The sequence below is a fragment of the Neomonachus schauinslandi genome, chromosome 5, assembly GCF_002201575.2.
Source record: "Neomonachus schauinslandi chromosome 5, ASM220157v2, whole genome shotgun sequence".
Lineage (NCBI taxonomy): Eukaryota > Metazoa > Chordata > Mammalia > Carnivora > Phocidae > Neomonachus > Neomonachus schauinslandi.
Window position 1 is genome coordinate 12,350,953 of NC_058407.1, and position 15,606 is coordinate 12,366,558.

At 46.8% G+C, this 15,606-nt stretch overlaps 1 protein-coding gene across 1 annotated transcript; it reads right to left on the bottom strand.

Moving 5' to 3' along the window:
• Window positions 1-13,290: 13,290 nt before the first annotated feature.
• APOL6 (apolipoprotein L6) lies at window positions 13,291-15,204 on the bottom strand. The gene is made up of 3 exons (XM_021687707.1): window positions 15,197-15,204; window positions 14,213-15,047; window positions 13,291-13,356 (listed from the first exon to the last, which is right to left on the bottom strand). Exons 1-3 carry the CDS (start codon window positions 15,202-15,204, stop codon window positions 13,291-13,293), a joined length of 909 nt encoding a protein of 302 aa, XP_021543382.1.
• Window positions 15,205-15,606: the final 402 nt, after the last annotated feature.

Here is a 15,606-nt window from a genome sequence, read left to right on the forward strand (position 1 = left end):
CCCCCATCAGTGGTGATGAATCACATGGGCTGTGGGAAGAGTCCTTTTTTTTTTTTAAAGATTTATTTATTTATTTGGCGGTAGGGGGCAGAGCGAGAGAGAATCTCCAGCAGACTCCCAATGAGCATGGAGCCCAATGTGGGGGCTCGATCCCACGACCCTGAGATCATGACCTGAGCCAAAACCAAGAGTCCAACACTCAACCGACTGAGCTATCCAGGCGCCCTGGGAAGAGTCAGTTTTTGTTTCAGAATATTTCCCTAAGTCTTCATTTTGAAATGATATCTTCACAGAGTATCAAACCCTAGGTTGACTGTTCTTTTCTCTCAGTACACTGAAGTCATCATCTTAATAATAGCAATGCTCAATAAATACTTCATCTGCTCCCTATGATTTGGCCCCCACAGCAGGATGGGCCATGTGGCTAGTTCAGGCCAATGAAACGTGAGCTAAAAATACATGGGTCACTTCCAGATCAGAACAATGAATAGGCCAGGAGTGAGTTTCCAGCTGCGACAAAAAATTTTCACTTTTAGCAGATGATATGATATGATTTGATAGCCCATCATCATATCACAACTTGATATTGATATATATGTAGAAAATCCAAAAGAATTGACAGGTAAACCATTAGAATTAGTAATGAATTTAGTAAAGTTACTGGATATAAGGTCTGTATGCAGAAATCAGTTGCATTTCTTTATACTAAGAAACGTACAATAATGGATGAAATAAACAATTTACAGTGACATTAGAATGCACCAAATACCTAAGTAGATAGCCAGCAAAAATGTCAAGACCTCTACACTGAAATTACAAAGCTTTGCTGAAGTAAATGAAAGACCTAAATAAATGGGGAGATACCAGGATTGAAACAGTCAATATTAAGAAATCAGTTATTTCTAAATTGATCTATAGATTTGGGGTGCCTGTGTGGCTGTCGGTTAAGTGTCCATCTCGTGGTTTCAACTCTGATCGTGATCTCATTGGTTGTGAGATTGAGCCCCATGTTGAGCTCCATGCTCAGTGGGGAGTCTGTTTGAAGATTCTCTCCCTCTGCCCCTCCCCCCACTTGCATGTGCTCTCTCTCTCTCTCAAATAAACAAATAAATCTTTTTAAAAAATAAATTGAGGGGCGCCTCAGTGGCTCAGTCATTAAGCATCTGCCTTTGGCTCAGGTCATGATTCCAGGATCCTGGGATCGAGCCCCGCATCGGGTTCCCTGCTCAGTGCGAAACCTGCTTCTCCCTCTCCCACTCCTCCTGCTTGTGTTCCTGCTCTCACTATCTCTCTTTCTGTCAAATAAATAAATAAAATCTTTAAAAAAAATAAAATAAAAAAGAAATCGATCTATAGATGCAATGCAATACTAACAAAAAATCTCAGTAGGTGTTTGGTTGAAGTTGACAAGCTAATTCTCAAATTTACATGGACATGCAAAGGCCCTAGAATAATAAAGGTCATCTTGAAAAAGGATGAGTTGGAAGACTTGCACAACCAGATATCACAATTTATTGTAAAGCTACAGTAATTAAAACTGTGGTATTGCACAAGGCTAGACCAAAGGAACAAAATGGAAAATCCAGGAACAAACTGTGTAATGTCCATCAGTCTATTTGCCTAATCTTGGGCTGGTACCATCACTCCTTTGCAGGAGAGGTGCACTGAAATGCAGTGCAGGAGGATGATCTTTTCAACCAATGGTGATGATCAACTGGATATCCATATGGGAAAAAATGTGAATGTCAATCCTTTCTTCACATCACAACTAAAGAATTACGGGGGCGCCTGGGTGGCTCAGTTGGTTAAGCGACTGCCTTGGGCTCAGGTCATGATCCTGGAGTCCCGGGATCGAGTCCCACATCGGGCTCCCTGCTCAGCAGGGAGTCTGCCTCTCTCTCTGACCCTCCCCCCTCTCATGCTCTCTATCTCATTCTCTCTCTCAAATAAATAAATAAAATCTTTAAAAAAAAAAAAGAATTACGGACTTCACTGATAAAGTAAAACACTAAAACTTGTAGGAAAAAAATCCTAAGAGGCTATGTTCATGACCTTGGTATAGGCAAATATTATATACGATATAAAAACCACAGATAAAAGAAAAAAGTTGAAGCTTGGACTTGACTAACACTGAGAACTTCTGAACATTAAAATATACTGGTAAGAGTACATCCGATTTCATAGCAGCATTATTCACAATAGCCAAAAAGTGGAAGCAATCCTCTTGTCTATCTGCAGATGGATGGATAAACAAAATGTGGTACATACAGACAGTATTATTCCGTCTTCAGAAGGAATGAAATTCTGGCACATGCTACAATGTAGATGAACCTTGAAGACATTATGCTCAGTGAAATTAGCCAATTACAAAGGACAAATACCACAGGATTCCACTCATATGAGGTACCCAGAGTAGTCAAATTCACAAAGGTGGAAGGTAGAATGGTGGGTGCCAGGGGCTGGAGAGTTCAGGGAATGGAGTGTTGGTGTTCAATCAGCACAAAGTTTCAGTTTTGCAAGGTGGAAAAGTTCTGGAGATAGATGATGGCGATGGTTGCACGACATCATGAATTCACTTAATGTATTTAATGTACACTTAAAAATGGTTAAGATGATAAATTTCATATTATGTATATTTTACAACTGAAAAACTAAATTAAAAAATATATACACACACACCAGTAAGCAAGTAAAAGTCAAGACACAACCTGAGAGAAGATATTTGTGATAAATATATCTAACAAAAGATTTTTATAAAATATAAGGAACTCCTACAAATCAATAAGAAAAGTAACATGATAAAAATGGGTAAAATGGGGAAGCCTGGGTGGCTCAGTCAGTTAAGCATCTGCCTTCGGCTCAGGTCATGATCCCAGGGTCCTGGGATCGAGCCCCGCATCGGGCTCCCTGCTCTGCAGCAAGCCTGCTTTCCCTCTGCCTGTCACTGCCCCTGCTTGTTCTCTCTCTTTCTGACAAATAAATAAATAAAATCTTTTAAAAAATGGGTAAAAGGCTTGGACAGGCACTTCACCAAAAAGGATATCCAAGTGGTCAATAAACACATGGATATGTACTCAACATCATTGGTAGTCAAAGAAATGTACATTAAAGTCAACAGTCACACAGATATCACTACATGCTTGGCAAAATGGTTAACAATGTAAAAAGCGACCATCTCAAGAGATGACAAGGGTGTGAAGCACCTGGAACTCTCATACATTACTGATGGGAATGAACATTGATACCATCACTTCAGAAAATTGTTCAGACATATTAATAAAGATAACTATGCATGTACCCTCAACCAGCAATCCTACTACTGAGTAGATATCTAAGTGAGATGAGTATATGGGTCTGTCAAAGTACGTATTAACAAGGATGCACATAACAGCCTTATCTACAACAGCCCCAAACGTGTCCATCACCATTAGAATGGATAAAGGCATGGTGATATATTCATATAATGGAATAATAATCACTGTGGTGAGAAAAATAATGAACTCTGGCTACATGCCATCTCACAGATAAACCTTTGATTGCAAAAGACTATATATACTGTACGATTCATTTGGTTGAATTTTTTTTTAAGATTTTATTTTTTTATTTGAGAGAGAGAGCACAAGCAGGGGGTGGGGAAGCAGAGGGAGAAGGAGCCCAATGTGGGGCTCGATCCCAGGACCTCAGGATCATGACCTGAGCTGAAGGCAGACGCTTAACCAACTGAGCCACCCAGGCGCCCCTAATTTAGATGCATTTTAAGAGCAGGCAAAAGTCATCAATGGGGTTGGACACCAGAACAGGGGATATGGTAAGACAGAACAATGACATCCCCCCTCAGATGTCCCACCAGAATCTATGACTATGTTATGTCACATGGCAAGAGGGCCTTTGCAGATGTAATGAAAGTTACTGATCAGTTGACCCCGAGAGAGAGAGAGAGGATCCAGATAGGACTGATTTAATCACATAAGCTCTTAGATGCGTTTTTCTGGCTGGAGGCACAAGGAGGTTGGACAGATTCAGGGTGTGAGAAGGACCTGAGCCTCCGTGGAAAGCATGAGAAGGAAATGAATTCCGCCAACACTGTGCATGAGCCTGGAAGCGGACACTCCCCAGGAGACTTGGCTTTGGCCTTGTGAGACCCGAAGCAGAGAATCCAGTCAAGTTCCCTGGATTTCTCACCTTCACAACTGTTGGGTAATATGGGGTGTTGTTTAAGCTGCTGAGTTTGTGGTCATTGGTTATGAATTTAGTATGGCAGCCACAGAAAACTGATACACTGAGTATTGACTGGGAGGGAGAATAAGGGAGGCTTCTGGGGTGCCAGAAATATTCCATGTCTTGATCAGTTGGTAGTCACATGGGATATACATAGCTAAAAATGCATTAAGCTGTACACTTAACATTTTAAAACCCAATTAAAAACAGAAAATGAGCCCCACCCCGTCTCATTTCAGGAAAAAAAATGGGGAGGTGAGCGGGGGGTGGGGGGCGGTGAAGCAGGTGATGGGATGGAGGCACGCACTTGGGATGAGCACCAGGTGACGATCATCGCTGGATGTGCTGCGTCACTATCTTGCACACGTGACACTGACATAACACCGTATGTGCTAACTCGCTGGAATTAAACTTTTAAAAAACAGAAAATGGGGCGCCTGGGTGGCTCAGTTGGTTAAGCGATTGCCTTCGGCTCAGGTCATGATCCTGGAGTCCCTGGATCGAGTCCCGCGTCGGGCTCCCTGCTCGGCAGGGAGCCTGCTTCTGCCTCTGACCCTCCCCCCTCTCATGTGCTCTCTCTCTCTCATTCTCTCTGTCTCAAATAAATAAATAAATAAAATCTTTAAAAAAAAAAACAAAACAGAAAATGAGCAAAAACTCACTATCCTTCCTTGTTCAGTTACAGCTCTATTGCCCTATGGTCATAGAGTGCAGCCTAGATAATTTCTTTTTCTTTTTTTCTAATTTACTGTGATTTTCTTTGTAGGCAAGGACTTGACATATTTTTACACATGTTTCCAAAGCCATTTGGAAAACTCCATTCTCTGTTAGGAACAAAGTTATGGGTGCTTATCAGGTTCTTTCATCGCACTCTGTAGGAGGAAACCCTTCCTTTTCCTTTTCCTGTGCGGAGGAAGGAGGGAACTCCGGGAGAGGAACACCCCGGCCTCTCTTCCATCTTCTCCCAGAGGAGGAGGAGTCTATCGATTCATTTTTGCGGCAGTGGGTTCACCCAGGGCTCAGCCAGTTGCTCAAAACTCTCCCTGGGACCTGCCTGCTTGCAGGACAGTATGTGCTGCTTCTGCTCCCGCAAGCTACGCGTGTCAGAGAGGCAAGGCCACGACCAAGGCTGGCAGCCCCCCAGCATGCCGGCGCCTTGGAGGGAGAGCTGCTCACTTGTGGGGTGAAATCCTCAAGCCCCCGTGGCTTGCAGAGAAGGCTCCCCTCACTCTCCAACAGCTTTATCGGCCACGAACGTCATATTCTGATCTCCATCTGCCTCATTGTTGTGCCTATCTCTGGGTTGCTGCTGTGGGCCGAAAACTTTGAGAAGTATACTAAGAGTATAAGGGGCAAGAAGATACACGGAGATTGTGTTGCTAACGCCTACATTTAGGCCTTTGTCTTCGGTTATGTAGGTCATGTGTGGTTATGAACTTGGCAGCTCACAGAGGCAGGTGGCCTTGTCCTCATGAAGGGCTGATCTCTCTCTCTCTCTTTCTCTTTCTCTCTCTCTTTCACAAGAATAGGTCTTGGTTGACGCCAGCCTTTGGCCTTTAAGCGGTACAGCTCAGGAAGTAGATCAATTACAGGAAAGAGAAACTCGGCTTACAGCTCTTTTAGATATTGATAGATGGGAGTGGGGGACCATTTTTTCTCTACTATTTAGGGTAGTTAGTCAGCCAGGCTGCACACAGCAGCTTCAAATCGATGTCGAGCATCAAAAATTCATGATGTTAAGAATTCACTGCACAATGATTTTGAATAGGCGTTTTCCCGAAGAAGACATACAAACGGCCAATGAGCCCAGGAAAAGATGCTCAATCAATTCATCATCAGAGAAATGCAAATCCAAACCACACTGAGATACCACCTCACACCCATTAGGATGGCTGCTAGGAGACACCAGGAAACAGCAAGAGTTGGCGAGGCTGTGGAGAAATTAGAACCCATGGGTGCTGTTGGTGGGATTGCAAACTGGTACAGCTGGTGTGGGAAACAGTATGGCAACAACCCTGGTGGCCACAGCGGATGAATGGGTAAGCAAAGCATACTGCATACATGTGATGGAGTGTTACTGAGCCGTAAGAAGGAGGGACACTCTGACACATGCTATGACATGGATGGACCTCGAGGACATTATACTAAGTGAAATGAGCCAGTCACAAATGGACAAATATTGTGTGATTGCACTTAAATAAGGTACCCAGAGCAGGCACATGCAGGATATGGGTAACCAGGGGTCCCCGGGGGAGGGGGGGTGGCTGCTGAGTTAGTGCTTACTGGGGACAGTTTCGGTTTCGGATGACAACAAAATTCTGGAGATGGACGTTGGTGATGGTTGCACAACCACGTGAATGCACTTCGTGCCGCTGAACTCACATGTAGAAATGGTTTCAATGGTACATTTTATGTTATGTTTATTTTATTGCAATTTTCGAAAAAGAGAAAGAGAATCGCCATTTACCCAGTTTTTAAAAAAAAAAAATCTGTTAGTATCTCGCATGGGTAGGCTGGGTTCATGCAGCTGCCCCAAACACTGTCCCTCTTTTTTAAAATATTATTTCCATCCACCTTCAGGACCAAGAGAGGGTAGCAGGGAGGGGCCAACCCTGAATTCCTCAGACTTGTCTATGGGTTCCAAGGTACATTCACCATGATGAATGTCTTCATCACAGGAGCATCCCCACGGTTTTAGAATTCAGATAGTCAAACTGTGGCTTCACCCAAAGAAGGGTGGTAGAGTTTATAAATAATAATTTTTAAAAGGAATGGAGACAGAGGAGTTGGCTGAGGTGCTGCTAGCCAAGGCTGGAAGCAGGCCTGCCCACTGGGGTGCCCACAAAAACGCACAAGGTGGTGGGGAGGCTGTTGACCTCCCTGGGAATCCAACTGGGCAGAAGCCACCTTCGGAAAAGTCTCAGCTGAGAAGCTTGGGGGGGCACCCTTGGAACTCCCCAGAAAGCTGCCTCTGGGCTGATGTTGAATTCACTGGGATGGATCCCTTCCTTCTGGCGGCTGAGCGCCACAGGAACCAGGAAAGGAGCTCACGCCAGAGCCGGGAGGAGATGCCTGCAGTGCGCCCTCTACCGACAAAGCTTAACGTGCAGCCCGCTGACTAAGGAAACTGTCGGAAGCCGAGCACGGCCAGTGGGTTTGGAGCTGAATGGCGGTATTGATCATTGGTACAGGGACAAGATGCTAATAGTTGTGCATCTGGGTGAAGGTATATTCTTTGTACTATTTTTGAACTCTCCTGTATGTTTGGAATTATTCCTATGTTTAAACACTTAAATCAAAGAACTCCTTTAGCCGAAAAGAACCAAAATAAGATGTTGGGGAGGATAATTTTTTGACTTTAAAAACTGCACTGGACTCTAGAAGAAAAACTGATTTTAAACTTCTTTGATTCTTTTGGACCTTAAAAGATTTTGATCTCTTTGAACTGTCATCTCATGAGGGCAACACGATGTGATTTCGGACTCTTTTAAGTTTTAATTTGCAAGGAGATCAAATTTAAAATTTTTTTTCCTGGAAATTTGCAATGGAAGGGGCTAATAAGCTATGTGGGGGTTCTTGTTCTTGACTTTTTACTGTTGGACTATCTTTATGCTAAATCTTGATCTCACTGCACAATCTTTGAAGAACTATATTTGACATGGTTTGCTATCACTTGGGATGGGAAATGAGAGAAATTCTGGTTATAGCAAGACCTTGGAGTTAATTAATTAATGTTTTGATCTGACCCATTTCAAATAAACCTCTTGCAGCAAACTTCATACTGCCCAACAGCGGACCCAGGATATTTCAGACAGAAGTGGTTGGTACAGAGGGAGCAGCTGGGTGAAGCTGAAAGCAGGGCTGTTTTAATGGATGGTTGCTTGCCACCTGCTGACTATGAATTTGATGGATAAATCCAATGCATATTTAAAAGAAGGTTAGAACTAGTGGAAGGATCACTTGTTCCCTAGTCCTGTTTCCACGTGGAGGAATTCCATCCAAGGAAATCTCCTGGCCTCTCTCCATCCTTTTGCTTACCAATTCCAAGGAAGGATGAGCAAGTTATATGGCGGACAAGTTGGCGAGAAGGAAACGCCATGAATTTGAGGTCTGCTGGCCTTCCAGAGCACTCAGTATCTGTGCTCCTAAGCTTACAGGGCTGGCCCGAGTTTGCCCAGTACTGCGCATGGCAAGGGGTGAGGCCATCTTACTGAGGAGTGAAGTAGAAGCAAACCAGCTTGGGCATCCAACCTAAAGCCGCTTCTTCCAACAACTTTAATCAAGCTGATACTTTCATCTCCACCTGCCTGACTCTGGTCTACTTCTTCATTGTCTCTGGGTCTTGGGATCGAGCCCCACGTTGGGCTCCCTGCTCAGCAGGGAGTCTGCTTCTCCCTCTCACTCTGCCCCTCCCCCCCCATAGTACGCTCTCTCTCTCTCTCAAATGAATAGATAAAATCTTTTAAAAATATTTCTGGAGGCGCATTTTAAAAAAACAGGTGAAATTGATTTTAATAATACATTTAATTTAATGCAATCTGTCCAAAATGTTATCAATTCAACATGTGATCAATTAAAATTTTTAACTGGATTTTTTTTTCAAGTAGGCTCATACCCAGCATGGAGCCCAGTGTGGGTCTTGAACTCATGACCCGGAGATCAAGACCTGAGCTGAGATCAAGAGCTGGACACTTAACCAACTGAGCCCCTCAGACACTCTTATTAATTGAATATTTTATATATTTTTTACACTACGCCTTTGAAATCCAGTGTGTATTTTATACTTACAGCACATCCTAATTTGGACTTGCCACATTTCAAGTGCTCAATAACCACATGGCCAGTGGCTGCCACATTGAACAGTACTGGTCTACATGGTCTCGCCTATCAGAGAAAGGAAGCTAGTTTTCCACTGTAGTTTTGTCTAGGTGAATTATAACTACGAATTAAGGATATCTCTCCCTTTCTCCCCCTTTCCCGCAAACACACATCTTTTCATTTTCTCAAGAGACCAAGAAAGGGTTCAAATTGCTTTCTGATACACTTTCCCCCAGACGGCTATGTCTTTGAATATAACATGTGCATCGACTAGAACACATGGCCATTTGGTTTTCTTTCAGTTGAAAGTTAGATTTTAGACCCATGGGACTGTGATTTATAGATGACCATATTTTGCATTTCATCACAAATTCAAGGGCCACCTGAAGCTCATGGTTGAGGGTGGGCCAGGGTGAGCTGGAGTGACACAGGGATGCCCCTTGAGGCCACCCCCAACTAGTCAGGTGCTGATGGATGGATCTTCCCCATCCCCAGCGAACTTGGGGTTTAGCTTACTGACGGAGAGTCCCAATTTCCTTCTAGTAGAGGGGCAGGGCATGAGCAGGACCATTGGCCTCCTGTTTGCTATGGTCACAGATCTCAGCACGAGCAGGACAACTTCACTGGCCACTTTGGAAGGCCCAATGCTTTGGAAAAGCCTGGAACTTGTGTCCATTGTGGTATCAAGGGGCACCTGTCAGCTGTTTGGTCCATTCTCACTGGAGCATGTGAGCGTGTTCATCTTTCTCATCTTACTGACAAAGACATTACATCTCAGATCCCATCGGCTTCTCAAAACTCCTGGGACCCCCACAAAGAATCGTACTCAAACTGGAAGAGAGAGGACAGATGGATGAAGGGCTTCTCCTGGTGCGGAGTGCAAAGCCTTAATAGTGGAAAGATACAAGGAGGTGAAGGCGCCGGTTCTGCAGGATTCCAGGTGGTGGAAGAGCTCACACCCGGGGAAGCAGACAGGGATGCACAGAGAGCTCAAGCTTGGAGGCACTGCCCCCCCCGGGAGGAGAGAGAAGGCCACTGGGGCTCCGAGGCAGGGAGGGGGTGCAGAGACAGGGGCAACCAAGAGCCCGTCCGGGAGCCCCTGCCCTCAGGGGGGAGAGGCTGAGGCTGAGAGACGTGGGTGAGGCAGGCAGGGTGGCCTCTGCAGCCCCTCGATACCCACGCAGTCGCCTCCGTAAGGACTGGCATTTCTGTCATTTCTGCTGAGAGCGGGCACCGCACATCCACGCCCGCGTGGAGCCCCGGGTTTCATTCCGGTTACACTTACCTCGGGGCTCAAGCACCAAAACGCAGACATGGAACCAGGCCACTGAGTGTCGCAGGAGGCTCTCCGAGCGCCACTCTAATTCATTCTTTTCCGTTTTCTTCCAGACATTCGGCGGAAGAAACAAAAGGCCACGCCAAGGGACGATCTGCTCTGTGCCGGGGATGACTATCGAGAGCGTTTCTTTGGCGCTTTAAGGATGCTCATACACGAAGCCAACAGTATTAAACGTGGAGAAAGCCGTTTATTTACTTAACTGTGGACGCACAGTGAACACACCTTTTAGAATCTCTAAAAGTAAGAAAGAGAGTTTTATTGGCGGGAAGGACAGCTGCCCGGGAAACACGCTCTTCACAGGGGAGAACGGGCTCCAGGAAGAATGAACCGTGTTTACAGGGTGATAGCCTTTCTTACAACTCGTAAAAGCTCTAACGATTATAGATTTGCATGCAGGCAGGAATCACGGGTTTACCAGAAAGGAATGCAGGGCGGGTAGGAGCATTGATTGACTTCTCGAGGACAAGATGGTTTTCCTTCAGGCAGCTCACTCACAAAGCAGGTGTACGATGCCTGACGCATGCGTGGTGGGCCATAAGTCAGGCTTTGGATTTGAACAAAGTTTCTAACAGTCACATTGACTTGGAAGGAAATCTCAAATGGCTTCCCGCGTATCTCAGGCCTTCAGAGAGTTTTTTCTGTCATCATTCTGCTCCCGAAGAACTTCTGAGAAGAAATGAGAACAGCAAAAGCAGGAAGCACAGTGGCATGGCAACTATTTAACCCCCGCGAGGGTAAGATGTGGGAAATGGGACTGGCAGGCTGTGGTCTGAAATGGGGACAGTGGCTCTCTTTCCCCTCCACGCTTTAAATCTTTCCCGTTTCCCATGATATATTTCACTACTGTAATTGGGGGGGGGGGTAGGGGGGGACCCCTCCTTTCCCGTCATAGGGTCCTTCTTTATTCAGGGATCCCCATTCAGGGACTCTATTTTAAGAAAAGAAATCGTAATAATAATGCAATAAGCTTTTGGCACACAGATATTCATTTTACCACTATGCATAAAAAAATTTTTTTGAAATAATCTAAATGTCCCTGAAAGCGGAAGGCATCTAGTGTAGCCCTTGCTTTTCCTCTTCTGGCTCCTTTCTCCCTTCCCGTACCCTACAGCACCCATCGCTCAGGCCCCATCCAGCACAGGCAAAGGCACGTGACCCAGTCCTGACCAATCAGAGCGGCCCCTGGACCTCTGCCCCGCCCCTTTCCCCTTGGGAGCACCCAGTGGGTTGCGGGGGGAGGCTTGGGGGAGGGTTCTTGTCTGAACCTGGTGCAGGCCTGCCTGAGAAATGGAAAGGCAAATACCTGATGACATCCTTTTTTGTCCTCTGGATCCAGACACACCTGAAGCCCACTGTACCCCTAAGCTGTCTAAGCACACGAGTCAATAAACTCCCTTTTTTGTGTAAGCCAGTTTGCGTGGCTTTTGGCTACCTAAAACAGAAAGTGATGACTAACATATGTCTAATTTAAAAGATTGTATATATAATCAAGAGAATATCTCGTAACATAAAAAAAGTCTATAAAAACTAAGTGAAATAGAGAATGGTAGGAAAATATTGTGAAGTGAAAACAGCAACCTAGAAAGTTCTAGATCTGTAGGCAAAGGAGGGAATTGAGAATGAGAGAGAGAAAACTCTGGGTTGCAGAAAAAAATCTAGGATGTAACGCAGCCTTGAGGGAGGGTCCCCAGCGGGCAGTCTCAGGACAAGTACGGAAGGCAGGCACTTGAACATTCTACACCAGACTGCCAACAGTCGTCACCCTTGGTTGATGCATTATCTCTCTCTTTTTTTAAAAGATTTTATTTATTTATTTGACAGAGAGACACACAGTGAGAGAGGGAACACAAGCAGAGGGAGTGGGAGAGGGAGAAGCAGGCTTCCCGCCGAGCAGGGAGCCTGATTTGGGACTTGATCCCAGGACCCTGGGACCATGACCTGAGCCGAAGGCAGATGCTTAACGACTGAGCCACCCAGGTGCCCAGTTGATGCATTATTTCTAACTCCTATGTTTTACTTGACTGAATTTTATTTTATTTTACTATTTTTTAAGATTTTATTTATTTATTTGACAGAGCACAAGCGGGGGAGCAGAAGGCAGAGGGAGAGGGAGAAGGAGAAGCAGGCTCTCAGCTGAGCAAGAAGCCGGATGTGGGGCTCCATCATGACCTGAGCCAAAGGCAGATGCTTAACCAACTGAGCCACCCAGGTGCCCCGCCTGAATTTTTAAAAAGTTGTATTTAATGTCCATGCGCTGCTTTCAAAACAGCAGCTAAAACATAAGAAAGAAGTAGGTTGAAGATAGGTGACGCAGGAAGCCTGGAGAGGTCCTCACAGTTTCTGAGGAATCCTAAATTGCTCTGAACTTGGGGAGGAGAGAAGGGCTCCTGGGCCTCTCTCTTTCCTGATGGAATCTGGTCGAGCAGTTTCCAGTGACGTCCTGTTGTGTGCAAACCCAGGTCTTACCCAGCATTACCCTGGGTGCCGGAGGAAGGGAGCAGAGCAGGCAGCTGGCCACGGAAAGGTGAGCACAAGATGCCCCTCACCTCAGGGACCCTCCTGTCCTATCCTCTGCATTTAATATAGAGCCCGCACCAATCGACACATGCTTCATGAGGACCTACTGTGTGCGCGTGAATGAATGGGGCACCGGAGAAGCAGCGGGAAAGAGGCGGCGCCCTAGAGAAGGGATGGGGGACAATGAAGAAGCAGGGTGGTGAAGGAGAGGCAGGACAGATGGACCTCACCACACTCACTAGCTGACCGCGCCCTCAGGCCCCAGTTGGACCTCCCGATTGCTAAGTCCTAGGCATCGCCTCTGCCAACCCAGCCCGCCCCCACCCTGTCCCCTTTTAATTCTGCTCAGAGTCCTCTCCTGTCACCTGGGGTCCTGCTTCCCCACGCCTGCCTGGAGGTCAAGCCAGAGACCCCGTGGCTCCGCCCGAAGATGAGCTCCTGGGCCTTTTCTCTTGGAAGAGTTTCTGTAAAGAAAAAAAACACCAGTCACAAGAGGGCTTGCAAGGGAGGGCTCGGGGGGCAGCCTGGCAGGCTGCTCTGGGTGCTGCCTCTGCCGGCAGGCTTCCTGGCTTTGTATCCTGACTCTGCCATCCCCTAGCTGTGAGCACTTGGCGAGTCACCGAAGCTCCCTGTCTTCATCAGCTGGGGCTGCCCTAGCGGAATAGCACAGACTGGGTGCCTTATATAAGGGGAATGTGTTTTCTCCTAGTTCTGGAGGCTCCGGCCAGTTGGGTTTCTGGTGAGCCCTCCCCCCTGGCTTTGGAGATGGCCACCTTCTCGCCATGTCCTCCCATGGACTTTCCCTCTGTGCGGGCGCAGGCAGAAAGAGAGAGCCCTCTTGTATTCCCTCCTCCTCTTAGAAGGACACCAGTCTCATAGGATCACCCCTTCCTATGACCTGATTCAGCCCCAGTCGCCTCCCAAAGGCCCCACCTCCAAATAGTCACTCTGGGGCTTCAACCTATGAAGGTTCAGGGACACATTTCAGTCTGTACTGCTCCCTGTGGCTCAGTGCTCTCTGTTGTACACCTGGGAAGACCCTCTTCCCAGCCCATGGACCTCAAGGAGCAATGAGAGAGAAATCGAAGGCATGACCAGGTCTGTCCAGGAGAGGCGCCATTATCATCAAGAGGCATCTGACATCATTTGGACCCCCCGGGCCACCAGGTGCCCCAAATCCTCAGGAACATCCAAGCAAACTTCACACACACACACGCCGGCTCCCTTAACTCCCTTTCTTTAAACCTTGGTGCCCATCAGCCCCGGTTAAAGCTTCTCCCCTCCCTCCAGCCCTCCCCACGAAGGAGATGTCAGCCTCACCTGCTGCTGCAGGCTCTCATAGAGCTGGGTGAGTTCTGTCAGCTTCCTTTCTAGCTCCCGAGCGTGGGCCCTCAGCTCTTCTGCCATCTTGCTTCCTTCTCCTTCCTTCAGTTGCTTCCAGTCGGTCAGGAGGGTGACCACGTCCTGGCAAAGGGAGAAGCCGGCCATAGCACTACACAGCATGCGAGCATTTTTCTTTATCAGCACTGCTGTGCCCTTAAAGGCCCTTTGCAACTGCATGCTCCTTCGGGCCGAGACTTGGCCAGTGGTCAGGAGACGCTTGGCAGCAGTGGCCAGACGCGGGTGGGCTCTGGCTATCTGAAAGGCATGGATGTTCCTCTTAACATCCCTGATGTTACTTCCACAATCATAGGCCTTCTTTCCGACACTCATGATAGAGAAGACCGTCTTTCCCTGAGGCTCCTCGACCTCATGGTTATGGGTAGACACTAGGGTGCTGGCTTGAGTTTGGGCTTTTTGATTTTGAAAGTGTTCCATAACATCGGTGAAGATGCTGGTGAACCCGGCTGCTGTCCCCAAAACTTTACCAACAGCAGAGAGCACCAGACTTCCTCCTACTGTTGATGGAGCGAGGACCAGACCCAGGATGCCCATGGTGTCTGAGACCACAGTGATGGAGGTGGCCAACATGTTGGTCTTGGTGAATGTTCTGTGGGTTGTGTTGATGTCATCTGCAAGGGCATGGAGCTTCTTGATGTCCACTTCTAGCTCTTCCTTGATGATGGGAAACTCTTTCAAAAATATTATTTCTTCAGGTGACAGATCCTCATCTTGTTGCTGCACATCCTCACACAGAAGACTGTCACCCTGGTCCCTGTGGGTGAGCAAAAGACAGGTTTTGCTTAAGTCTCCCTGATGAGAAAGTCACATTCTTAGTCAGGCTCATTGTGGTTTCTGGGTGTTCTTGCCACTCCTGCCTCTGAATTCTTCCTGCATCTCCCTGACACCTCTGTTACCTCTCACCCGGCCATGGAGAGTCCCAGAGCATTGTTGGGAGCTGCTGCTTCCATGAAGAGAAGAAACACACATAGTAGAGACTTCTGGAGGGACAAATGGGAGAAACACAGCCTTGCCTAAGAGATGGAGAAGGTAGATTAGTCCCGGGGGACATGTTCAGCCTTGTTCAAAGAGACTGTCACCCAGGAGGGACAGTGAGGAAATGCTAAGATCTGAGTCAAGTTAAAGAACCTGGGACTAATGGAGGGGCAGGTGTGGGAAAAGCAGGAGAAAGATGAGACCAGGTTGAGGGTCCTGTATTTGTAGAGGTGAGTCAGAGGAAGGAGGCGCCATATTGTACAATGCAGCCTACACTCCCACGGCCTTGAGTTTGGCTGCTGTGGTGGCCTTTGCCTCCATCTGGATTTGAACACCGA

What these genes read in the sequence shown, in the direction of transcription:
- APOL6 (XM_021687707.1), bottom strand. An exon ending in ATGAGAGCCTGCAGCAGCAG is followed by an intron (nt 13,357 to 14,212) that starts GTGAGGCTGACA and finishes TTTTCTTTACAG; the next exon opens with AAACTCTTCCAAGAGAAAAG.